The following is a 27,104-nucleotide window of genomic DNA, read 5'->3' on the forward strand; positions in this document are numbered from 1 at the left end:
TTAATTCTTAAAATAGGCAGGGTTTATTTTACTCCCTTTTGTTTTCCATTGCTCAATGATTGGCACTTTTTTTCCCCTATTGACACTAGAAGAAAAAAAAAAATTAACATTTTATTAAGCTGGACCAAAACATCACTACAATCACTACAAGAAACTATATTCTCTTTGCACTTCCTCCCATTTTTATATTTCTGAAATCCAGTGGATTCCCTTGGAGTAGATGTAAATAAATGAAATCAACTGGGAAAAGTCAGACTCTAATTTTAAGAGAAAAAGCTATTTGTTCAGACTTGTTATTCTATACTCCTTATTACATTTTACTCTGTTAAATTGAGAACATTATGTGGAACAAACAGGCAACTGTAAGCATGAGATCGGTATCCACTTCAAATGTTTCTCCCATTATTATAAGCAAGCAGTATTTTAATGGATTAAACAGGTTCCTAAGCCAGATTTTATGCTCTTGGTTTAATCATTATGTTCAATCATAAACTTACATAAATAGCTTGACTATTACTTTTTATTTTAAAGTGCATACTTTTAACACAGTGATCTCGCAGCCAAAATTTCTTCTACCTTTTAAATTCTACTTTTATTTCATGAGAGAGCATACTCAGCTAAATGAAACCACTTTGGAAAGTAAAATTATAGGTAGTATGAGAGAAAGGACTTGTGCTGCTATCATCTGAAAGCTTTCAGAGGCATGCAGTCATTTCCCAATCTGTTTAAGTAACTTCACTTATATTTACTTCTCTAAGTTTGCTTAAGTAATTTACTTAATGTACTCTTAAATTTACTTCTCTATCTTGTAAATGATTCCATGGAAATTGAGACACAGCAGCATAAAACAACAAATTTTGCCCACTGTCACCATACTTAGAGAATCCTAGAATCACTAAGATTGGAAAACACCTTTAAGATTGAGTCCAACCATAACCCAACTACCATGACCACTATACTATATCCTGAAGCACCACATCTACAGGGATGCCGAATTCACCACTTCCCCAGGCAGCCTGTTCCAGCACCTCACCACTCTCTCAGTAACGAAGCTTTTCCTAATGTCCAATCTAAACCTCTCCTGGCACAATTTAAACTCATTTTCTCACATCCTATCACTAGTTCCTTGGGAGAAGAGACCAACACCACTCCCACTACAACCTCCTGCCAGGTACAATCTACTCATTCCTTCCTTAATATTAAATATATCCACTAATTAGAAGCCAAAAGAGAAGGTCTATTCCCAAAGCCACAGGTGTCAGAGACAAGAAATGTTCCTAATTCACTGCATGTACGACTTCTACAGAGCTGCACGAGTTCTGTTCACAATTCCCTACTACAAATCTTTCCCACAGATAAACATGCAATGCATTTCTATCTACTCTGTATCTTTGTTTCCACAGAATTTAGATTCCATGCTATCTTGGTTTCAGCTGGGAGGGAGTTAATTTGTGTCCTAGTAGCTGTTTCAGTGCTGTGTTTTGGATTTAGTATGACAATAATGTTGATAACACACTGATGTTTTTAGCTGTTGCTAAGTAGTGTTTATATTAAGTCAAGGACTTTTCAGCTTCTCATGCCCTGCCAGCAAGAAGGCTGGAGAGGCACAAAAAGCTGATCCCAACTGGCCAAGGGAATATTCTATACCATATGTCATGCCCAGTATGTAAACTACAGGGAAAGTTGGCCAGGGGCTGATGCTCACGAGCTGACTGGGCATCGGTCTGCAGCAGTGAGAAACTGCATTGTGCATCCCTTGTTTTGTGTATTCTAACTTTATTATTATATCTTCTAACTATTATTACCATTATTATTTTCTTCCTTTTCTGTCCTATTAAGCTGTTTTTATCTCTGAGTTTTACTTCTTCTCCCTCCTCCTCCAATTCTCTGGGGCAGAGAGCAGCGTACAAGTGGCTATATGGTGCTCAGTTGCTAGCTGGGGTTTAAATGTGACACATACACATGATACCCAGAGGCATTTGGGTTGTTTCTGTTGGTTGTTGATTAATAGCTTTCTTCAGCAAATTCACACCTACAGCAAAACAATACAAGAAAAGCAGAGCAAAACACCAGGTATATTCCCCACTGCCCATGTCTCATGCCATAGCTTTATTAATTCCCTGTACAAACTTCTATGTCTAGCTTCCCTTTTAAATGCCTATTCTCATACTAGACTACACCCTTCCAATGGGAAACAATACAAATGAAATGCAGCAAACAACAACCCAAGTAAAATATTTTTTTTCATGTCAAAACTGTTTTTCTCTTTCAATATACTTGCAGATTTCAGTACTTTTTGCTGTTTCAAAGAGTTTAGCATTTGGAATTTTTACATCCTATTTGGAATTTTAAAAGCTATTTCAGAAATTAAGCTAGAAAGTACAACAAAGTGCTTCACTGTCAGAAAACACTGAAATCAGGTTTTGGAACATGCAGCAAAATGCTTCACTGTCAGAAAACACTGAAATCAGGTTTTGGAACAATCAGCAAAAAAAAAATCTCACACAGTTGAATTGAATTTTTGCTTGGAAAAAAAAGATCACTGGAGAGATGGGACTGGTTCAGATACTATTCAAAGGTAAGCAACACAATAAAATTATGAGTTTTCTAACCATATTTGTGAAGCAAGACTTCAATGCATCTCTTGAACTTCTCAAAGTAATCAGATAGTATCAGCTAGTAAGATGTAAAAGACAGCAGCAGACTATTACTGGAAAGAGTAAGTGGATGAAGAGTTCTTGCCCTTCAGAGGGATGCACCTGCTGTGCTTTATCCCCCTCCTTTCAGAACAAAATCTAGTACAGTTACTATCCCAGTACTGTTTTGTGAACAGTTTAAGATCATGCCCACTAGACATGTAGAAAGACTTCCCCCTCTTAAAATACAAATGCTCAGAACTTCAAATACAAGTGTATTGAGCTGTATTTATGGAGCTACTTCAGACAGCACTGAGCTACGTTTTCAATGCTGTTAACACAATGCAGTAAGTTTCCCCCATTTCCCACAAGGGGTTTTAAAAATCAAATTGAACACAAATAAGCATCAAACCAAAACAAAGCAAATGAAACAACTCAAAACCTGATAGACACACCAAAAAACCATCAACGCCGCAAACCAAGACCAAGTCACACCTGAATTATTAACACAATTAGTAAGACCTGAACATTTCCCAAAAGTGGAAGTAGCTGTAGAAGTATCATGACAAGGTAACAGATGGCTGCTGTAAATCCATCACTAATTAGCAACAAGAGCTCCTGTGTAAGCATGCAGAGAATAAGGCACACATTGTTCTAGGTAGAGTCTGCAAATCTCAATCAACCTGTATCTGTTATACACAGGATATGGTAGATAGAAATGTTCATACCACATTCTCATGGATTCTAATGACTAAAACAGAGAAAGAGACATGCTAAATAGAACATCAAAGAAGGTTCTTCTCCCCCTCCACTCTGCCTCAAGACTTCATCTTGATTACTGTGTTCAGTTTTGGGCTCCCCAGTTTAAGAGGGACAGGGATCAGCTGGAGAGGGTCCAGCAGAGGGCTACAAGGATTATTAGGGGACTTGTACACTGTCTGATGAGGAGAGACTGAGGAATCCGGGGCTTTTTAGTCTGGAGAAGGGAAGACTGAGAGGGGATTTAATAAATGTCTATAAATATCTCAGGGCTGGGGGTCAGGAGTGGGGGGACAGGCTCTGCTCATTTGCTCCCTGGAATAGCACGAGGAGCAATGGATGTAAGTTGCAGCACAGGAGGTTCCACCTCAACACAAGGGGGAACTTTACTGTGAGGGTCACAGAGCACTGAAACAGGCTTCCCAGAGAGGCTGTGGAGTCTCCTTCTCTGGAGGCTTTCAAAGCCTGTCTGGATGTGTTCTTATGTGACCTGAGCTAGATTGTATGGTCCTGCTCTGGCAGGGGGACTGGACTTGATCTCTTTGGGTCCCTTCCAACCCCTGACACCCCACAATCCTGTGAACATTTCCATCTGTATACCAAGATCACAGTGATCTTTGTGGTGAATATCAACAGGAACAATAATAACCACCACACAGGTTTGTTTAACACTCTGCTAGTAAACCACCATATTAGAGCATGAGGAGGAACCTGAATAAAGCAAAGTACAGCTTATAAATGATCTCCACAAAATACAGTCTTCACTTCTCACATGCCTGCCTCAAAGAGGCCATGAGGGAAATTCAGGAGAGTTCTTAGCTTGAAAAACTGTCAGCAAAACAACACTTTTCATTTCTATGCCTTAAGGGTTTTGTTTTTTTTTTTCATATATTTGTTTTCTGTAGCCCACTCTATCAGAAGCCCAACAGGAAGAAGATAAAATGGCTCAAAAACATCAGTTGAAAGAAAACTGTGATAAAATATTTGGGAAAGCAGCTAAGACATGTTTTCTAGGAAACATTTAAGAATCAAAATCTTTCTTTTCCATTTCTGTTCGATGCTGTAAGTAGGTCATAGATCCTGCATGCCTCCTGCCAGCACCTCCGAGTTTAAACTCAACTATTCTCCATTCCACTAACAAGACAAAGAGATGTTTATCTCTCCAACAGCAAACCAAACCAGCTGTTTTTCCAGTTTCTTGCTGAAAAATGCCAGTTTGTTGAAACTGAAACATCTTAACAAGACTGATCAACTTGAATAAAACTTGTATTCAGGTTTTCTTGTCCTTTGATTCTCACATTCAGAATCCTCTGGTCTCTGGAAATGGCAGTTCAGACTAAGTAGGGATTGGAACCTGTTCTGATCCTATTCCAGGAGATGCTCTGTACATCATACTCATACCTGGCCTTGGAGAAGTTCCTCATCCAGATTTATTCACAAGAACATTCAAAACACCTCAATTATCTCATTGTGGATTGAGACCAAAGGCAAAAAAAAACCAAACTATAAATGAGTTCTTGTTTTTGACAGCTCTAACGAGAAAGCACTAATTCTACTGTAGCTCTCACAAACACATCCACAGAACAATACACACAGCAGGGCCTGAAGTTATACTTGTCATTTCATCATCTTTTTCAACATGGGCACTGATCAGCCTTTTGCATTAAAGGAAAGAGAAGTCACTGAAGCATAATGGTTGGGGAAAAAAATAACACAGTAGTCACAAATGCCATCTGAATTGCTACTGAAAATGACCACCAGAGAAATACAAAAGAAATCATCACAGTGAAGGTTTGACAGCCCTGATGATAGCTTAAACTGGTAGTTTCCATTTTACTCACCAATTTGTGGGTGAGCTGGATAGTGATAAGAGGAGATCCTGACAGATTGCAGGACAGCCTGGGTAGAGGTTCCACTTTGATAGAGATAAGATAACTGGTTGCCGAGATCATGTAACCTTTATAGGCAGCAGCTTCAGCGATCCTTGAAAAGAAAGGAACATATTAAGGATGCAAACAAAATACTTTTAGTTCACCCACAAGAATAGGAACACAGGACTACTTTTTTTTTCAGCTCAAGTCAACAAATTTCTATAGGAGAGCAAGATCTGACTGCAAAAGATCTTACAGGACTAGAAGCAGTGACTATAAAGTACAGGGCACCATGCAAACAGCTCAACCTGACTCAACATCTGATTAGTCCAGATCATACTTTTTTTACATGCTGAACTAATTTTGTAGTATATGAAGCCCCTTTTATTTCTGCTTTCAGCTTAAAAGTTATGACTTTGGCATTTTTTACACATTTAGGAGTAACAAAGATCCATTTGGCTGTAGGGTAACATTTTTTATACAATCAGTAAGAAACTGTGCAGGAGTGAAATAGCCTCTTGTATCTTCAGCTCTTCAGGATACAAATAAAAGGTGTTTACTATGAGAAATATGAAGCATGGTGAATTAAGTGTTAGCATAGGTTTCTAAACATAGCACACCACTGGAAAGAGCCAGTTTGCAAAGCATATTTAAAAATGCCTTATTTACAGATATCTGCCACTTGTTTGTAAAGGTTTCAAATTTTTCTTCCAGATTAAAAAAAAAAGTGGTGCTAGACATTGAAATTATTTCATTCAGTTTCACAGAATCACAGAATTTCTTAGATTGAAAATGACCTTCAAGATCATGAAGTCCAATCACTAGTTTCACACTGACAAGTCCTTGACTAAACCAAATCCCTCAGCACAATATATAATCACTATGAATCACTATGGTTGGAAAGGACCACCAGGATCAGCCAGCCCAACCTTCATCCCAGCAGCCTTCATCACTAGACCATAGCCTCAAGTGTCACATCCACTCTCCTTTTAAACACCTCCAGGGGTGGTGACTCCACCACCTCACCGGGGCAGCCAGTTCCAGTGTCTGACCACCTGCTCAGTAAAGAACTTCCTCTCAACATCCAACCTAAACCTCCCCTAACACAACTGGAGACCATTTCCTCTTATCTTATCATTAGTAACTGGGGAGAAGAGACCAGCTCCAGCCTCACTACAACCTCCTTGACCACAAGGTCAAATAAAACAAAACTCATATAGCACAACTCCAAGCACCACTCCCTAGCACAGACCACAAAACTCTATCAATATCAGATGTTACTTCTCCTCCCAGTAACCAGCATGGAAACTGAATTTAATGACCTGATGGCAGTATTTGCTACTCTGATATACAAAGGTTAAAGTTGAGAGAAGAAGTTGTCGTGGTAAGAGCATGATCACACACTTTGAGATTTCTCTTACACAGATTCACAGGGCAGACAACCTCTTCCCACACCCATTATTTGATACTTAAACATTAGAGAGCTAAATAAATGATTTTTGAAGCATGAAGTTCAAAACAAGCAAGAAACAGTGTTGCTGTGTTTTTGTGCTTGCATATGCAAGCATTTCTTCACTATGGCTCTGGATGTTAGACAGCTCATCCTGTTATCTTCAGTGGAATTATTACACATTTACACAAAGTGAAATGACTGCAGCAGAACTCAGTTCAAAGCCTTTTTTGTTTGATTTGATTTTTCTTTAAAGGATTCAAAACTGACTTCCTTTAGAAATTGCTGTTTGTGCAGCCTCAAAATAGAAATCATCTGTCTGTACAGCACAAAAGCTCCAAGAGTTTTGGGTTGAGTTTTCCACCACAGAAGAAAAAAAAAAAAGATGTAGCCCTTAAGAAGAAAATGGACAGGTTTGAAATTGCAGGTGTTCAAGTAGCCCAGTGCTAGAAGGAACATAAAAGAAATCTTTCACACAAACTGCTTTGGGGAAATGTTGTTCTACTGGAATGTAAGCAAAAAAGAAAACCAAGCAGAGCAGTGCATACTTATTTTAAAAACACTTTTTTGGTACCTGGGGTTCTATTTCAGAGGGGCAAAATCACTAAGCTAGCATTCCCTGTCTTGGTTTTTAGATTCTGGTTTGGACAGATCTGCATCTAGAATTTTAGAGTCACAATTCTGTAGTGCATTGGATTAATTACAGAAATCTAAGAGACAATTCACAGAATTATCATAGAATCAAGCAGGTTGGAAGAGACTTCCAAGATCATCCAGGTCAACCTAGCACCCAGCCCTATCCAGTCAACCAGACCATGGCACTAAGTGCCTCATCCAGGCTTTTCTTGAACACCTCCAGGGATGGTGACTCCACCACCTCCCTGGGCAGTCCATTCCAATGCCAATCACTCTGGCAACAACTTCTTCCTAACATCCAGCCTAGACCTACCTTGGCACAACTTGGACTGTGTCCCCTTGTTCTGTTGTTGGTTGCCTGGGAGAAGAGACCAAATCCACCTGGCTACAACCTCCCTTCAGGTAGCTGTAGACAGCAATGAGGTCTGCCCTGAGTATCCTCTTCTCCAGGCTGCACACCTCCAGCTCCCTCAGCCTCTCCTCACAGGGCTGTGCTCTAGGTCCCTCACCAGCTTCGTCGCCCTTCTCTGGACACATTCCAATATCTTAACATCTCTCTTGAATTGATGAGCCCACAACTGGACACAGCACTCAAGGTGTGGCCTGATCAGTGTTGAGTACAGGAGAAGTATAACCTCCCTTGTCCTGCTGGCCACACCGTTCCTGATCCAGGCCAGGATGCCATTGGCTCTCCTGGCCACCTGGGCACACTGCTGACTCATCTTCAGCTACTATCTACCAGCACCGTCCGGTCCCCTTCTTCCTGGCTGCTATCAGCCACTCTGTCCCCAGCCTGTAGCGCTGCTTGGGGTTGTTGTGGCCAAAGTGTAGGACCCTGCACTTGGCCTTGTTAAATCTTATCTCACTGGCCTCTGCCCATCCATCCAGCCTGTCTAGGTCCCTCTGCAGGGCTCTCCTATCCTCCAACAGATTGACACCTGCTCCTAGTTTCCTCTCCATTGTCTTTGTATTTCTCTTTAATATTGCAGCAAGGCCAGATTCTTTCTTCTCAGAAAGGAGTGCTAAATTACATACAACTCAGTGGAACAGGAACTGGTCTCCAGGTTGTCCTCTTCCTCAAAATTCAGAGAATATACAGAAAATAACATAACTGTTTTATTCTGAATATAAGAGCTCCAGCAGCTGTAACTTTTAAGACAATGCATTAGAATAGAGTGTCCTTAATCATACCATGCTTGCTAAACTTTTACTTAAGTAAAGACCATATTAATTCTCTTTCTCTCTTTGGGAAGATGAGATTGTAGCTTATTATCTTAATGAATTGCACTTGTGCTCCTGTTTGAAAAAACACAGGCTGTCATAAATTGTGGCTTCTACTTCTTGATGTCAGTAAGAAGTACTGCATGCTAATGACATGGCTCCTTTACAGCCACCTGCTAAGTGCCCCTTGATTTGAGAAAGGAGAGTAGGGAACAGGGCAGCTTGTTACTTGATTTAAAAATGCTTTTTAGTAATATCTGTGAGATTACCTCTGTGTGATCAACCTGGTCATAAGACAAGATTCTTTACCCTAAAGTTCTCAAATTAGCTCCTGCGCCCATGACCTTCTGCATAACTGTGTGTAGAGAAAGGAAAAAAATCCCCTGTATTTATGACAGCCAAGATGCTGCATTTTTTCCTTCTGCTGTCACAAACCACACAAAGTCACAGACTGAAAAAGACTGACAGAAAGTGTAAACTAGCCCAGTCAGGATCAAATTAAAACAAAGTCATACTAACTTAAAAGGAAAGTGTAATTATTTTTGTGAATGGCCCTGCAAAAGTCCATGGGGAACTGTATTGCCAAGAGGTGGACAGCTCTGCTTTCATTTTATCTTATCTACTAATGATTTCATTGATGCTGCTTATAAAACAAAAGGCCTTTACAGCATTGTCTGGTCTCCTGTTATAAAATTACCTTACAGGTTTCTAGGCCTAGGATACAGATTTTATCTAAAGAGGGATGGTAGGTTTTCTTACTTGTTCCATTTAAGTGCAAGATTTATCTTTATATGTGTCAGGAGAAAAGATGTAATTTCCTTTTATGAGACAGATTAAAAATATGAAATTCTAATACCAGATCTGATGGATGGAAGGAGAACACAAAGCAAGACAAACACGTCACTACGGGAATCTATTTTAGTACAACGTAACATAAAACATCTAATGCAAGCCTTAATCTCTCTCTGGTTAATGACTACATGTCCTCAATATTACAGCACCAGGGTTATGGCTTGTAATTTATTTACAGTTGATAATGACAGGACTGTTATAAAGTTATATCACTAAGGTAATAAACAAGCTGTTACAGGATGAGAGGTCTGAGATACTTACTTGGTATCCAGAGGGTGGATATTATGAAAGAAACGATGCATGTTATGGTAAAGCAGGCCGACAATGGTAATCCAATCTGTGAAAAACAAACAGGGGTTAGCCCTCAAAGCAACAGCTGCAACCAAGGGACCTCTCTCCTAGACCTGACACCCTACTTCTGCAGACTTTTGTAGTGTTGATTTAGCAGATTCCTCATTATTCCTTTGAGTAAGGAGGAAAGTGCAATAAATAAATAAATAGTGTAATAAAGTGCAGTACAGCACAGGAGAAAGATATCGGAAGTAAAATAGAATGATGCCTGCCCTCTGCAACCCTATTTCCAAAATAAGTTGTTAAAGCAATGAGTTGTCCAAGCAATGAGTTGTCCATTAGAAAGGGCTGCACGACATACCAGAGTCAACATCTCAATGGTAGCTACAGCAAACTCCAGGGTAGTTCACCATCATCTGTATTAACTGGCAGTTCATGAAACTCAAACATGGGCAACCGCTTTCTACTCTGTTATCTGTTTGCTGCCTGCACTAGAAGTATTTACGAGTTCTCCAGCTTCTGAATGGAAAGACAGATGCATATTTTCTAAGTGCCAGCCCCACAGATGTCTTTTACTATCCCTTTTTCTAGGTTCCAAGTATTTATAGTGTCTACTGTTTAAGCTAGAATAATAAATTTGTAGGTTAGCTCATTTGGACAGCGTGGAAGTGTGGCCTGAAGCTGAAGTTATTCAGAAGTGAGGTTTAGCTGGGAAAAAAAAGTTACACTTTTAATGGGCTTCATATCATTTCAGGATATGAAGCATGATAATGTTGTGAAGAAAAAAAAATCTGCATGGTAAGAGACTTCGTAAGTGGGAAAAGAAAAAGGTCCTTTCACATCCTTTTTTTTTTGGCATTAGAAGTTGGTTTGCAATTAAAGTTAGTCAAGCCTCAGAGCACTTGCAGTGAAGTCTCCAGCCAGAGCCCCCTGCCAGTGCAAAGAAACAAAGCTGTCGTTACAAATCAGGTAGAGAGTTCACTAATTATGAGAGTATTTCTCACTGCAGGTTATCTGCAGCTAACTTTGCACTTTATGACCAGAGACCAGCCTGCCTTCAACAGAAGAAACCACAGAAACAGCTCTAGGAGTGTAAATCCTGTGGGTTTGAATTTAGGCTGCTTGGATAAGATTTTTCAAAGATTTGAGGGTGGAGGGAGATGGTTTTTTTCTAAATAGGTTCCTTCAATCCCTGATTAAAACATAGACAATTAACTTCAAACCTTGATATTTTGGAATCTTAACTAAAGCTATAGATTTTTCCATACCTTGCCTTCGAGATAAAAAATTTTGCCTAGATACAGACTCTTGAGTTCTGCCTTTTTCTCTTAACTGTAGTTTACATCTTCTTTCTATTTTTGTAGCTGCTGTTGCTTAAACCTGTCATTCTATAGTTTAATTTCATACATTTTAGAGTAATTTTGCATGAAGGGATAAGTAATACCTGATCTGACATCTGAAATTTCAGATGATTAAAACTAATTTATGAAATTATGGCTTCTCTGGTGTAAAAATACATCAACATTGGATGGCTTTAGTCTCTCTGGCCCAGCTATGTTACTCAAGATTAATTCAATATGAAAATTGTACCACATGAATAATTCACTAGTTTGACAGGACAAGTGCTGCTCCTTTAGAGCAAATATGATCAACAGTGATCAGATCAGTTACTTGGAAAAAGTAAAGCAAATCGATAGCTGTTTTTAAGCGAAATAACTTTTGGATACCCTGTTTATGTGACTCTGCTTCTCCCTTGGAATTTTTCCTTACCTTTTCCATGAAAAGCTTCACTGGGGATGGAAATATAACTCCGTCCTTGAGATGGAAATCGATAGTGAGACAAATTCAGAGTCTGAGGATGCATTTTGACCAAGGTGTAATCTGTGTGATAACCCAAATAAAAATATGATAAAATCAATAGCCTCTATAACCTCCTGGACTGTTTAACTAGACTTCCCCGATAGCCCTTGCAAGTCATGGATTTAAAGCCTCAGATGTTTGCAGAAAATACAGTAAATTCCTCAAGTAGAAAATTGCCTTTGATACTGACTCCTTTCTGACAGAGAAGGTGCTACATGCACTGGTAATATACCATGGAATGCTCCACCCAGGCCCAAAACTACTGAGCTTACCGGAGCAAGAAACCAGGTTGATAACACACTCTTCCACTGACATTTGAAGGCATTATTTCAGACCTCCACTGCTCCATTTGAGAATGCCAGTGTCCAGGAGTGTGTGCAGTGATTAATGGTACTGGTGACTGCTCAGGTTATTTGCCTTCTCACACAGGTCTCAGTGAGGCAGAGCAGAATGCCAGCATGGATAAATTACCTTTGTCACCTGCAGTGTCTGAAGACGCAGATGAATTTAGGGTGCTCAGATGCTAAACAGCAGTAAAATAAAATTCTTCTAAAAGGCCAAAACTATTCCTATTATTTGCAATCTCTTTAAAAAAAAAAAAAAATTGCAAAAAAATTAAGGTTTGGGAACATCCAGACATCTGCAATTCTGAAGTGCTGCACCAGAGCTTCAGGCCTCTTAAATGCCTAGGTGCCTCCCTAAAGAAACTCTGGGAAGTTCAAATATATTCAGAACTGATTGACTCTAGACTAACTGGACAGCCATCTTCCATATTGACAAAAGAGGGGCTGCAAGCACAGAAACATTTAGGGTATCTTGAAGGTCCAGAGGGAACATCTCTGCTAAATCCTACCTGCCACAGATGAGATGCCATCAAAAGTTAAAGGTAATGACTTTTCATCCAGATTTTGTGCCACATGAGCTGTAACGCTGTCAATAGTTTGAACTAAACTTCCAAAGAGGTGAGCACTCTGGAGGAAGAAGAAAAAGAAGGCTACAACAACAGAAATTGCAGTACATAGCACAAGATGGCAAGGAGCTATATTAAATTCCTGTGTGACTCATCACCCAACCACCCAAAGGCAAATGTGACTTTCTCTGCAACCTTTTCCACATACAGTGGGCAAAACATTACACAAATTGATGCCGCTCTGAGTTTGATCTTACAAGATGCTATGTTTTAAAGAAAGTCTCCAGGTGACACTTCACTAACTGTCAGCATTTGACAGTCAATTATACTCAAGATCCAGCAGAACGAGGCTGAGAACTGAGCAGATTATTTTGACAATAGATAAAGACTTTACTGGAGCATAAGATAAGACACTGCAGTTTGGCTTTTCTTTCAGCTTCATTAAAATGGTCGCCAGTATAAAGCTACTTTCAGAATGTTAGTGTGTCCCCTGGAAAACAACCCTCCAGGTTGAAAGTTAATCCATAAAATCATGCTGAGCATGTTTCAATGGGGAAAAAAAACCCTAATCTACTTTATCTGAAATCCATTTATATCAGACAAGAGCAAGGATTTTAGGCTAAGAACTTAAATCAATTACACATTGTTTTGTCTTAAAAGCATTTTACGTTTTAGTGAGACCTTAATTTACTTTAGCCTCTCCTTCTCCCCCAACTGAAAGCTCTCTGATCTGAAATCTGTGCTGCTCTAAGATTAAATATATAGATATATATATCTCAGGAAATTTCTGGGTTTCTCTTGCAAGTGTTTCTCTCCACTTTAAAAAGTAGACTAGAAATTTTAAAAAAAACATTGATACAAGTTACTTTTGCCTTGAATAGGTTGACTCTTTCAACAGTTCACTTAGACAGGTAAGCACTATTCCATGTTTCAAATACACTGAAAGACATCAGTCTACAAACCAAATAAAAACTTTAAGATATCAAAGCTCAGTGCCCAAGAAAATTACTGATTGAACATTTACTTCGGTGACAATATCCATTATTTTACAAACATTATTTTGTTTAGAATCATAGAATCAACCAGGTTGGAAGAGACTTTCAATATCATCCAGTCCAACCTAGCACCCAGCCCTACCCAATCACCTAGCCCATGGCACTCAGTGTCCCATCCAGGCTTTTCTTGAACACCTCCAGGGATAGTGACTCCACCATCTCCCTGGGCAGCCCATTCCAATGCCAATCACTCTCTCTGTAAAGAACTTCTTTCTAACACCCAGCCTATATTCAGCCATCTTGAAATACCTGGAAAAAGTAGTAGATAAAATTCCCTTATTTTACCCCTCAGAAACACATTAGAAAAGAAAATGATGCCATTGTCCTGGCTGTGGATCTTTACTGCAAACCTGAAAATTACATATGAAAAAACAAGTAAACCATACTTAAAAAAAAAAAAAAAAGCCCTAAAAAGAATTAAAACAGAGGCAATCACTTCCATTGTGGCAAGAAAAGACTGGATGAGGCACTCATTGCCATGGTCTAGTTGACTGGATAGGGCTGGGTGATAGGTTGGACTGGATGATCTTGGAGATCTCTTCCAAACTGCTTGATTCTATGACTCTATGAAGAATAGAGGTGTGACCATTCCCATGGGAAATGATGCAGCTGAAGTAACCTGCCAGTCTAAGCCAGTTTATCTTACCTCTGGCACATCAGTCCAGTCGGGAAATAACAGGAAGTCTTCAATAGCTTTTAAAAATGCCTAAAAGATAAAATTAAACTGTATTATTTGATTATGTATTGATCAGCTACGGCTCCTGGTAAGGATCCAAGGCAGATCTCTGCTAGGATTTGCTTAGGTTGATTGTAAGATGACAAGTCCATTTTCATTCAAGTCACAGAGTCATCTCCACCTGCCAGCGCTTTCATCGTGTTCTGTAAAGGACATTTCAAATTAGCAGTTTGCTGACGAAAAGTAACACTACTGTGCAACTCTCCGAATGCAATTATTACACTGCTGCTAGGGTGACAATCCTGGAAGAACTAAGACTACAGTGAACATAGTCTCCCATTTTAACTAAATCCACATAATGCCAATACCTGGTTTTGTTTTGTTGTGGTAGGCCTGATAGGCCAAAAATGGGCTTATGCATGTGTTGTGGAGGACACAGAGGTAAACATGTATAAGCCAATTTTGGGCCTATCAAACGGACACACAGGGGCACAAAGGACCTGGTGCCATAGTCTGGCTTGCCCAGGGCCCAGGTTGTGTAACGCAGTTGTGTAAGCCCATGCGCCTAGCTTATGGCCTACCGGGTGCAAGGCCTGCGGATTGGGGGAGCCAGGCCTGTGGACCCTGCCTAATTTGGCATGTTTTGGCCGACTGCCAAAAGCCAATTGGATGATATCATGGCTAAGGGACCATTAATCTCTGCCCCCACCTGATAAATAGGAGAATAAGGTGAACAAGATGCTCACCTTTCCCTGCTTGTTCACTGCCTGCTGTTGCCACCTTTGTTTGTCTGCCGCTGCTTTTGTTTACGTGCCCCTGTGTGCTACAACACTTCGCATTGCCCCTAAGCGAGGACTTGCCTATGACTGGCAGCCTGGCCCTGCCTGATCGAGCCTGAATATAGGTAATGACCCAGCAACGAGCTGCGACACTGGGACTTGCCGGCCGCCGCTCCAGCCCGCCGTGCCAGCCTCAGGGCCGACTCCTTGCTATACGCAGCACTCAACCGGACTGCTCCAGCCTGCAAGCCTGGAGCCTGCTTTGCCCAGGTGGCTGCTGACCACCTGATGACTTCCTGAAGGCCACGGAAGGCCTCTTGGACTGAAAAAGCAGCAAAGCCCCATTGCATCATTACCAAGTGAAGTCCACCACATGGCTTTCACTACATATATTTTCCTGTTTATGCTTTTGGAGGCAAATATTGAGACTTTGACCAGTGAGTACCTTAACTCTCTTTACTCAGCTTTGTAAAAGTTTATGCTTGACCTTTCAGCAGCAGTTTGTGCTGCAAGTCTCTCTAGTTATAAACGTTTTCCTGGATCACATCATTTGATTGTATATAGACACTCTGCAAAAATAGTTCTACCAACCACATCATAGAAGTTGTGTGGGTTAGTTGTAAATAAGTTTGGGGAAGTTTTCTCTGTATGCATTAATAAATTATTTAATAATTTTTTACATCGGCCTCGTTATAATTCACTCCTAACCCAGATTCAAACCCCTGCTTCGCAGCATGCCCTGGCTTGCCCAGGCATGTTTTTCTGCTCTCCCCTCTTCTGCTGCAGGGAGAAGCAACCACAGGAAAGAGGACAAAGGACCTGAAGCCATCGAGTCTAAGGACTCTGGCTTGTCCAAATGTGTTCCCCTGCTCCCCCTCCTTCTGTGCTGGGGGAAGCAACCACAGGAAAGCAAAATGAAAACCTATATGGTCAAGCTTGGAAAAGTGCCATTTTGATTGTCTAATCTATGTCCAAATGCCCACTAGTCTCAGGCTGGTATTGGTAAAAAGGGATAAGCAGGTAGCATGATGTGCTGCTGCTGCCTCATTGCATCCTGAAACTCTGTAAACTCCACTGCCTCAGGTTTACCAGGAACAGGCTCTAAATGCCTGCATGCAATCGGCCTGCATAGCCAGCGTGACATTGTGCCAAGGCTGCACATGGCATTGCATCCTGCCTGCCCCTCTGCAAGGCTTCTGATGAATCAGGAATCAAGAGGAACCAGGTCAGAGACTATGCCACAGATGCCCAGCTTCCTGAGAAAAGAGCCTGGGAAACTCCAAAGCCTCTAACAGCTTTGAGACCACCAACAGCAACTGCTCCACATGCTTTGGGTACTGTCTGATAATATTTTGAGTAAATACTTAAATCCTCTTATAATTCACTAATTGCCTTCTGCCATAAGCAGAAAAGAGCTTCCTGTGTCCTCTAGTGGCTAAGCAGTATAATTAACCGCAACAATCTTCTCTTCCAGTATAATGTTTGTGTTTGCCCCTTTAAGAAAATAAATGCAGTTTTGCCTGTTCCCTGTGTGCATAAATTTCCAAACTGCACATTTTGAACCTTGGGAATAAATCTTCTGGTGAGTTTTGTTAATAAACAGTTGTCATAGTTATTAACAATCTTTGCCTGGATATCAACATTAATACAGATTATTAATTTTGCATAATCCATCACAAGTTTTAGGTGTGCAGATATTTCAGGAGCTGTAGATAAATATCTGGGTCCACTAACTTGTACAATTTATTACCTGCTTAACTTTTGCACTTAAAGGTTGGGTTTGAGGTCAAGATCTGTCATGGTGGGCACTGTTCAAGTGCTCAGCATGATACAGTCGCTGTCCTGAGGAGTCTTGCTGATGAGTACATACAGAAGCAGGAGAAAAGGGAGCACAGAAAATCAGAAGGAAAACTCACATCTCCTGCTTAAACTTCTCTGTTAGAATATCTTAAAAGCACCAACTGAATATAAAAAAGTTCCACTGAGAAACATGGAAGCAAGATGCAAGTCATTTCTCAGGACAATTTTACAAGCCACAATGCACAGGGCAGCACCAGAGCTTTGCCACATCAGTTTACTATCAGGCAGCACAAATCTGGCAGTCCTTCTCAAACATGCAGCACAGGATTCTACTTGGCACAGACAGAAGCTGTCTCAAATCCAGCACCCAGCCCAAATTGCCCAGAGTATCCTTCTTCAGGTCGCAGCATCACCCCAGAATTACTCTAAAACTGATACCTTAGCCCACTGGAATATAAGGAAAAGCAAGAGTGCTGGAGCAGAGCACCATTAGAACAGCAAACACAAGTCAGATTTGTCAGAAGCAATGCATTATAAATGTGTGTTGGTAATCAGAGAGTTTATTGCATATCACTTAAATCAAATGTTCTTATGCTGCAAGGCATATGACAATCAGGATAGAGATAACTTCACAGAAAACAGCATGCAAGCTCAGTGCCTGCCTTTCAGGGAATTAGCTGCAGACAATACAAAGCCTAACCATCAATCAGACAAATGACAGGGTCTGTATGTACGATCAGGATTCTCTGGTGTTTATTTCCCGAAATAGCTTTGCTAAAGATAATCATGTCCCACATTTCTGCCTGCAAATCACTTTCATGGCACACAAAGCAGCATCAGATAGCATGAATGAGCAACCAACTGGCAACCGAAATGATGTGAGAAACAGGTACTCTGACTGACAGGATGATGTTCCACTTTCAATTTGGAGCCCACACAAAGTTTTCAGCGAAACAAAGGAAACAATATATTAGGGCTTTTGCTACATATTAAAACTCTGATCCATTAAATCCAAGCTTTACAGTTTGCAAATGCCAAGCTTTTAGCACAAACTATCGGTTGCTGTTCATGTAGTTTTCAGCAGCGTTTATTTGTATTGTTTGTCTGAGTAAATAATCCTTGTCGCCCTGCTATTACCCCCAGGCTTAAAGGAACAATCACTAGTGAGGCCAGAGCTGATCACTGTAATAATAGCTTTCTAGCCTGCTGAAATCACAGAATTAGATGCATATCATTTTACAGAAGGGTAACTTTATGTTACCAGAAGATGACCCCCTTGTCAGCTCAGACTGTAGAAAGCACCTGTCTTCTCTCTTCTCTCTCTCTCCCTTTTTTTCTTTGTTTCTTTTTTCATTCCCTTTGTGAATTAAACAAAAATTGCTCAGTTCAGCTTTGGCCCTGATCTTCCCATGAATCCATTTCAATGGAGATCTGCTCTGCCTGCACAGGAGGCACGGCTGTGATTGGAAGACAACACAAGATAAAGCTATTAACTCACAAAAGGGAAGGACACTGTTATGACAAACAGGCCCTCTCAGCTTTCCACCTCCTGAAGCAGAGCTGGTGGAGCTGGTTGTGTGTCTTTGCCATTGCAGAGTGCAGCAAGAATCACAGAATTGTGTCAGTTGGAAAGGACTTCTAAGATCATTGAGTCCAACCACCAACCCAGCACCACCATGGCCATTAAACCATGTCCCAGAGTGCCTTGTCCAAAGTTTTTTGAAGTCCTTTGCAGAAGACAACCCAGAGGAGAGGCACCACTCACCTTCTGCTCTCTACAGGAGCAATAAATGCTAAAAAGGCAGAACCTTGGGCAGACAGCAGTAACTGAGATTCTTTTTTCAGCCCTTTAATACAGGTGTGAAACAAAGATAAGCTACAAGTTTACGCTTGGGCAATTGCCTGGGGTCAGACTGGCACAGCCACAGCTGGGGTTCTCCCTACATCCAAGCTAGCTTGCTATCAACTCATGAATGCCTCCATTTTGCTGCCGCCACTGCTCTAACTAGTGTCTGTATATCCTGCACCTGACAGCCAACTGTTAAACTCTGTTCAGCTGGGCCATGTAGAGAAACATTGCTTTTTTTTTTTTTCCTCCTTAGAATTATGTATTCTTCATTGGATACACTTGCAGATGAAAAAAAAAACCAACAAAACAAAACAAAAAAACCACCACATTATTTTCTCCTCTGTTTCCTGCTCAACTAAACAATTATTTTAAATGTGTGTTCACAGTTTTAGGTATTTATAATCTATGCTTTAAATAATATGTCCAAGAAGTAAAGAGACCTTCAAATTATTCTGGTAGAAGGTCACCTGCTACTCCCTAAAATACCAGCTGCATATTTTCTGCAATCAGCAAAAGCTTTCAAAGCTGCATTTAATAAACCAGATTCCGAAGAAATTTCAGGGTCCTGTGGCTCCACACAGAGATGTGAAAGACACTTACCTCTGTCAGACTTAGAGCAGTAATTTCTGACAAGGGCTTGTTAGGCAAGCTGAAAGACACGTTCTCCAGGTAGCTCAGCATGGTGTAAGGGGAGAAGAAATTCCCTCTCTCCTCAGTCAAATTAGTTATGATGGGACGGTAGGCATTTGTAGAGAGCTGCAGGAGAGAGATGCAACTCATCAGAACTGATTCCATATGGCAGCCATTATTTATTCATTCAGCCCTGAAGGGAGTTTGAGGCGTAGGGGACTGCTGAGGTTACACAGAGGAGGCTAGGGGAGCCAAGGGAAAAGGAAAGCACCCAGAGAAATGTATAGGACAAACAGAATGCGTAGCAGAGCTTCACTTTTTCAGGTCCTGAATGCCATGGTTTCCTGAAAGCCTCTGTGCACAAGAGCAAACATAACAGAACTTGGACACTGCAGACAGCCACAAAGTGAAAATACCCTGCAACAGCTACTTGCACACAGGCTGATTGCAGATAATTGTATGCATTCCATATGTGAAACCAAAACGAAACCAAACACATTTTAAACCTTTTCATTACATGTTTACTAAACCAGGTGTAAACTGGTTTTGTTATTGTGATGGGAATCTAGTTTTTAAGGAAACAAGGAGCAACTAGCAAAGTGGTTTTGAATGTTCACATCTTCAAAGCTCATTGAAATACTTCAGAAGTGCCTACATTCTTCCCTCCCCCCCCCCCCCCCCCCCCCCCCCATTTTTTTTATGAGGAACATATTTTTATTTAACAGTTAATTCCCTTTATCTGTCCCACACTCTGAGTTCTGTAGCATAGGGGCTAAAAATTCTCCCTATGCAGACCTGAAAGTCTCTATAATGGGGTATTAAAATGAGCCTCATTAATGAAAACAATGACATAAGCAAGATCTGTAACTCCGCAGTATATTCACATTCTGACACTAGAGAAAGGAGTTATGAGGATTGTCCTACCACAGGTTTTGTAGTGGTTGTCATCACAGACCACGGAAGTGTTGAAGAAAGAAGAACTTGCACACCTGGGGAACAAACATACATACAGAAAGGCAGCTTAAGAAATAAGATATTCCCACTGCAGGCTGAATCAATTTTAACAGAAAGTAAGTTTGTTTTATTTCTTCTTCTGTCTGGTTTACTTATTTGCTGTACTCTAGCTCCACAGGCATTTCAAAACACTTAATATGCTGATTCATCATTTTTATTTCATCTTCTTTATGTAAATGAGCCTTGAAGTTGAGTCTATGTCTTAAACACTTAAGCCTTTGTTTGCCAACAGGAAATTTCAAGCGTTATATCTCACTAAAAATATGACAAGAGCATAGTTAAAACATTGGCATCTATTGTCCTTCTGCATCCTCTGCACCATTTGCACCCTCTTTGCACCCTCAGCAAGTTTGCAGATGACACCAAGCTGTGTGGTGCAGCAGACATGCTGAAGGGCAGGGATGCCATCCAGAGGAACCTGCACAGGCTGGAGAGGTGGGCACAAGTCAACTTCATGAAGTTCAACAACACCAAGTGCAAGGTCCTGCATCTGGATCAAGGCAATCCCAAGCACAAATACAGGCTAGGCAGTGACTGGCTGGAGAGCAGCCCTGAGGAGAGGGACTTAGGGGTGCTGGTGGACGAGAAGCTCAACATGAGCCAGCAGTGTGCACTTGCAGCCCAGAAAGCCAACCAGAGCCTGGGCTGTGGCAGGAGAAGTGTGGCCAGCAGGTCAAGGGAAGTGATTCTTCCCCTCTACTCTGCTCTGTTGAGACCCCTCCTGGAGTACTGCATCCAGTTCTGGAGCCCCCATTACAAGGATATGGAGATGCTGGAGCATGTCCAGAGAAGGGCCACGAGGATGCTCAGAGGGCTGCAGCAGCTCTGCTGTGAGGACAGACTGAAAGAGTTGGGGCTGTTCAATTAGCAGAAGAGGAGGCTCCAAGGTGACCTTCTTGTGGCCTTCCAGTATCAGAAGGGGGCCTACAAAAAAGCTTAGGAAGGACTTCTCAGGATATCATGGAGTGACAGGACTAGGGGGAATGGAGCACAGATGGAGGTGGGGAGATTCAGAGTGGACATGAGGAAGAAATTGTTGAGCATGAGAGTGGTGAGAGGCTGGAATGGGTTGTCCCAGGGAGGTGGTTGAGGTGCCATGCCTTGAGGTGTTTAAGGCCAGGCTGGATGAGTCTGTGGCCAGCCTGATCTAGGGTAGGTGTCCTTGCCTATGGCAGTGGGGTTGGAATTGGATGATCCCTGTGGTCCCTTCCAGCCCTGACTGATTCTATGATTCTCTAGCTCTTCCCCTGCTGTGTTTATGCAAAGTATTAAGGGAATTTATTTTTTTTTAACTCCTAGGTCTTATCAGAAATAAAAACTAATCAATAGACATTTTGGACAAGTTCTCACACAGAAATAAAGCAAGGTCATATATGTGATAAATTTGGGACTGTGAACATACAGACACTAGGGAGGAAAAATATACTTAAGTCTCAGCTACGATGCTAATATTTAGTTTTATCTTGAGTCTGAATTGCTTAAGTGCCAAATAAAATCATATCCACCAATGCAAGCTCAGGAAGACATTTTCTACACTCAAAACAAACTGTAAGAAATATTCACATCCAGTAGAAATTCTTCTGCTGCATGCAGCAAAGCTAAAGCACCCTCAAATTGGTAGAGTGGTAGTTCACTAAAGATTTTGGCTGCATAAAAAAGTAAGAAGAGTAAAGGAGTCAAAATAGAACTATATGAGGAGTTTGAGTATATTATAGATAATGTCCCTGTTATGTGTTCTTAAGTTGATTTCAAGCAACAGTAAGGTTGCTATTAATCAGACAGGCTTTACTAATAATTGTAACCCACTAGCACTACATCCACTGAAAATTACCATACAAGCTTGTCAGAAATGATTTGTTGAGACAAAAAAAAAAAAAATCTCAAATTTGGGTGCTTTCCAGTTGCTCCATCTTAAAGATATTGATTCTTTTCTGTGCAAAGTGATTTATTGGTCATTTGTGATAGAGAAATAAAATTGTCTTCTAATCTGTGTCTTACCAAGAATTTTACTTGCCAGGAGTGTGGTATTTCAGTACAGTCAAGCACTAGTTGCATACACAGGACACAGGATAATTCACTCCATTAAAGACTATGCTGTTCCATGAAGTTTATGTCAAGCCACATTACCCCAGCTTCAACCCTCCTCCAAAGTCAATAAAGAGATACAAACCCCAACTTTAGCTGATTAATACTGCAATATACATTGTTTCCACTCATCAACTTGGAAATTTTGTAAATTCTGACTGGTCCACTAATTTGAAGGAAAAGGGCAAAACCAATCAATGTTCCACATTTCTCAAGTGCTCTGAATCACCTGAGCACTAACTTAAAATGCTTCACCAAAAAAATCAAGTGTGTCAGACATGCCTTTGCATTTTCATTCCTAAGCTCCTAGAATCACAGAATCAACCAGGTTGGAAGACACCTCCAAGATTGTCCAGTCCAACCTAGCACCCAGCCCTGGCCAATGAATTCAACCATGGCACTAAGTGCCTCAGCCAGGCTTTTCTTGAACACCTGCAGGGGCAGCAACTCCACCACATCCCTAGGCAGCCCATTCCAATGCCAATCACTCTCTCTGCCAACAAATTCCTCCTAACATCCAGCCCATATCTTCCCCAACACAACTTGAGACTGTGTCCCCTTGTTCTGTTGCTGGTTGCCTCAGAGAAGGGATCAACCCCCAACTGGCTACAGCCTCCCTTCAAGTAGTTGTAGACAGAAAAATACATATGAAGCTCTGCTTTTACCTAAGAGGCTAGAAATTCCTTTTCACAGAAAACTAAGTTTCAAGCAAGCCTGAAAACCTGTGAAGGAGGAGTTTAAGAAAAAAGAAAACCAAATGCAATGCAAATTGCAGTATAAATTGACAAAAGCTCACAGCATGAATACCTCCAATGTAAAAAAATCAGGGATTTTGCCATACAGCCTTCTAAAAATCAGCAGGAATTGAAAGGTAGGATATGGGCAAAATTCTGTACAACTAGTTAAAAATTTAGCCTTTAGCAGAATCAGAGGCCAGCTTTTCTTGGAGTGTTCTAAAAGCTAGCTACAGGCATTAAGGTCCATTGACCAGAGGGTTTGAGCCCTAGCAAGAATCTTTGCAAACCAAAGTAGAGAGGAAAGTACAAACTACAGGCTTCCAAATAGGATTTGCATTTGTGGAAAGAGATTTCCCTTATGTCTTGATTATTTGTTAGAGTGAAGATGGAAGGGTAGAGGTCTTGAAGGCATGGCTTCTGTGAGCTCACAAGAATTCAGTGGGTAAAAAAAGAGTTCTCTTTGTATTTATGTAAGTCATACTTCTCCGACAGTGAAACAAGGCATACATATAGATGGGTCAGGTCAGTTTGAAAATCTCCTCCTCTCAGTTTAGGAACATAACATTCTTCTTGAGTTACACTAAATCAAAGAATGTGATTTATGGTAGCTCTGAGTTGGAGACTGCTCTATTAACTAGGTTGTTGCGAAAGATACAGCAGACAAGCATTTTTATCAATATGGCCAAAACATTATAAAGTTAATATAACTGCTTTGGGGTGGGGGTTTTGTTGTTTGGCTTGGTCTAATTTGAAAAATTTGAAGTGTTTCCTGTATCAGTGAGTACTCTAGAGGGAATGGAGCAAAGCTGGAGGTGGGGAGATTTAGACTAGATGTGAGGAGGAAGTTGTTCAGCATGAGAGTGGTGAGAGGCTGGAAAGGGTTGCCCAGGGAGGTGGTTGAGGCCCCATGCCTGGAGGTGTTTAAGGCCAGGCTGGATGAGGCTGTGCCAGTCTGCTCTAGGGTAGGGTGTCCCTGCCTATGGCAGGGGGGGGTAGAACTGGATGATCCTTTATAGCCCCTTCCAACCCTGACCGATTATATGATTCTCAAACCCTGACTGATTCCATGATTCTCCAACCCTGACTGATTCTATGACACTCCCAATCACAATTTTGGAAGACTTTCATAGGAATCACTTTTTACAATAAATTTTAAAAAAGGTTTGAAGTGAAGAACTTGTTTGCAATTGTTATTATTCATGTGGCAAAGAAAAGTGACTGCTTTATTATAGAGCAGATAGAGTTTTCTTTCTCTGACTCCAAACTCTATGTAAGCTAGTTTATCCTCTCTTTTTGATAAAATAGGTTTTCTCCATATTTGATTGCCATAATCAAGCTTGGAAGTCACCAACACACACATTCTCTTTTCCAGGCACACATCAGATGTTCTGTATTATTCACAGAGTTTTGTTGTGAAAATGGTTCCCATGAGTTTATAAAAGCTCAGGAGGTATGGATCTAACTGCTTTAGCTCTCAGTAACCCAGTAAGAATAAATGAAAGCACAGAAACTGCCAGCATAGCCACATGTTCCAGATGCCCCATAGCTTCATTACAGAGATGGATGTTTTCTAATTGCTGCTAACAAACAAGCACTTAATGGCAACAAACTTTCTTGTAGTGAAAAGTTTTAAGATCCATAGAACAACTAACAGGGTGAAGTGGCCAGTCTAAGGCTTTGTTCTAAAACTGTTGCTTTGCCTTTTGTATTACAATTAAGATTATATCTTTTTTTTTTTTTTTTAGTTCACAAGCATCCATGAGTGAATAAATCTTAACCATTAATAGTTCCAAGAACTGGAGATAACCACTACTGTCCACATCTGCTGGAATACGCTGAGTGACTTGGCTCTAAGCTACAAAACAAGTAGGGTGTGAGTTCAAAATCTGGAGTCAGCCTTTTTTAATGCTGTCCTGCCTCGCATCTAATTATTGTTCCTTCTTTCTTGATCCTGAAAGATCTAACAATGACTCCAAACCTTTCTAATTTTTTAAGGACCTAGAACCCAGGCTGATAAGATAGCACATCCAAAGACAGATAAGTATTTTGGTGACAGTCATTACTGACTCATTCTTTCTCTGAAAGATTACATTTACTAGATGAAGAATGTAAAATGAACACAAATCCTACACACTAAACATTTTTGAGTAAGCATCTCTACAAAAAAAAGGTTAATGACAACAGTGCAGATACTCACCAACAGCAGCTGTAAAGTACTGCTCTATTTCACTGGGGGTGAGTGCCCTTTCCCATATAATGATTTCATCAAATGCCCCATTCACATAGCGCTTGGTTTGATCCCCCTCTGTCCCAGTCAGAAGATTTGCACTGGGGTCTCCATAATCATAGAAAACTTTCCCATTTGGATCAGTTGTGTTTAGAGTTCCATTGACATAGACTTTCAGTCCTTCTCTTGATTTCCATGTAAAGAGAATATGAGTCCAGTAAGGACCTGCAAAATATTAAAAGTCACAGCTAAATCCATGAATCAACTCAATTTGGAGCCTTTCCTGTTCAGTATCTTTTTGCTGACTTGTGCAATGCTACAGAGCTGTATAGGAAGTGCTAAGAGTGAATTATGGAATGCTGATGTCATGTAGATTAATCTTTATGCCCATGGGGAAGCCCATACTTTGGCAGAAAGCCTATTAGCTTTTGTCTGAACTCTTACTTGGGCTCACTGCAGTTTCATAAATTACACTTGCTAAGTATTATTGGCCAAGGTCTGGAGATTCTAAATACTGTCTCAAAATTCACCTCAGCAAGAATTGCACAAGGAGTGCAAGAACTGGAGAACAACCAAACAGACCAATTAAAAGTTGCTACAGTTTCCTTGTAATGTTTTCAGCCTCTCAAATACAATATTAACTTGGATTGGATATTCCACAAATGTGAGAATTATTCTTACAATTTGGCAGCTTTTCTCTTAAAATAAGACTTCTCACCTGATTTATTATGCTTTTTAACAATCTGCTACTACAAGGTGAGAAAAATCCCATTTTGCCAATGTATAGGTAGTAAAATTAAAGCAACGGAAGATTTAGTGCTCATCACTGGCATTACTGGAAGACCAGAATTTGTTCCAGTAACTAGGTAATACTGCTCCCCAACAAAACACAGTGAGGTGTGTGATATACCAAAATGTTTATTAATACCATGCCATACAAAACTTGACACTCAACAGATAACAAAATGACCAAAGCACTAAACTGCCAGTGAGAGAGTTACCAAATAAGTCTTCATTTAAGAGGCAGTAGAGGACAGAGCATGCACCCAGTTTCAGAATACACTGAGAACTCTGTGGCATTACCTGCACTCTTCACTCATGTTTCCATCTAAGCATTCACTAACCTACTCATGTCAATAAGAATTCTACTTGAGAAAAATCTGCAAGTTCAATCCAGGGACTGTTAGTGACATGCAAATGTTGTAGAACACAATCTTTCTGGTTCTTCAGTTTATATTTCATCTCTCCCCACATCAAGAAAGTTATTAAGCAGAGCTATTTTTATATACCGGCTGCTCATTCCTGAAGTTGTGCTCTTACCACTACATCTCCCTGAAAGAATCAAGTAAAACATAACAAAGAAATGAACTGGTTTGAACAATTACAGATTTTACCTGGTGGACTAAAGCTTGCTTTCCACTTCATCATTGCGTTGCCACGTGTGTAAAATTCCACTGAGCCTTCACCTTCATTTGAACAGATTTTGAAACCACTGGAAATTACTCTTCCACCAGAGGCAGGGAGAAACTTAGCCTGCTGGTCTTGAGTTTTCCAGAAAAAGGAAAATGTTACTCCTGATGAAAGCAAGCAAGAGAAGATTTTAATTTGCAAAAAGCCCAACAAAACAGCCACACCAATAAACAGTGCCATTGCAAGTTTCCAATACAGTAGAATGCAGAGAGCAGGAATGCTTTTGGGAACAGATCATCTGTTAGCATAAACAAGGACAGCATTTTTAAAATCAACAATGCTCTAACAGTTTAAAC

The 27,104-nt window shown here is 40.6% G+C and overlaps 1 protein-coding gene across 7 annotated transcripts in view; it reads right to left on the reverse strand.

Moving 5' to 3' along the window:
- ADGRD1 (adhesion G protein-coupled receptor D1) overlaps nucleotides 1-27,104 on the reverse strand; it is a 185,560-nt gene that overhangs the window by 137,027 nt on the left and 21,429 nt on the right. For 6 of the 7 annotated variants that reach the window (XM_064168718.1, XM_064168720.1, XM_064168722.1 and 3 more), the window contains exons 8-16: nucleotides 26,733-26,912; nucleotides 25,309-25,563; nucleotides 20,200-20,264; nucleotides 19,246-19,401; nucleotides 14,188-14,247; nucleotides 12,430-12,547; nucleotides 11,487-11,597; nucleotides 9,687-9,762; nucleotides 5,237-5,378 (exon numbers count right to left, since the gene is read on the reverse strand). In XM_064168718.1, coding sequence (XP_064024788.1) covers nucleotides 5,237-5,378; nucleotides 9,687-9,762; nucleotides 11,487-11,597; nucleotides 12,430-12,547; nucleotides 14,188-14,247; nucleotides 19,246-19,401; nucleotides 20,200-20,264; nucleotides 25,309-25,563; nucleotides 26,733-26,912 — 1,163 coding nt within the window. The remainder of the gene's footprint in view (nucleotides 1-5,236; nucleotides 5,379-9,686; nucleotides 9,763-11,486; nucleotides 11,598-12,429; nucleotides 12,548-14,187; nucleotides 14,248-19,245; nucleotides 19,402-20,199; nucleotides 20,265-25,308; nucleotides 25,564-26,732; nucleotides 26,913-27,104) is intronic. The other variant, XM_064168719.1, reaches the window with a different exon arrangement.

Source organism: Pogoniulus pusillus, chromosome 30 (assembly GCF_015220805.1).
Source record: "Pogoniulus pusillus isolate bPogPus1 chromosome 30, bPogPus1.pri, whole genome shotgun sequence".
NCBI lineage: Eukaryota > Metazoa > Chordata > Aves > Piciformes > Lybiidae > Pogoniulus > Pogoniulus pusillus.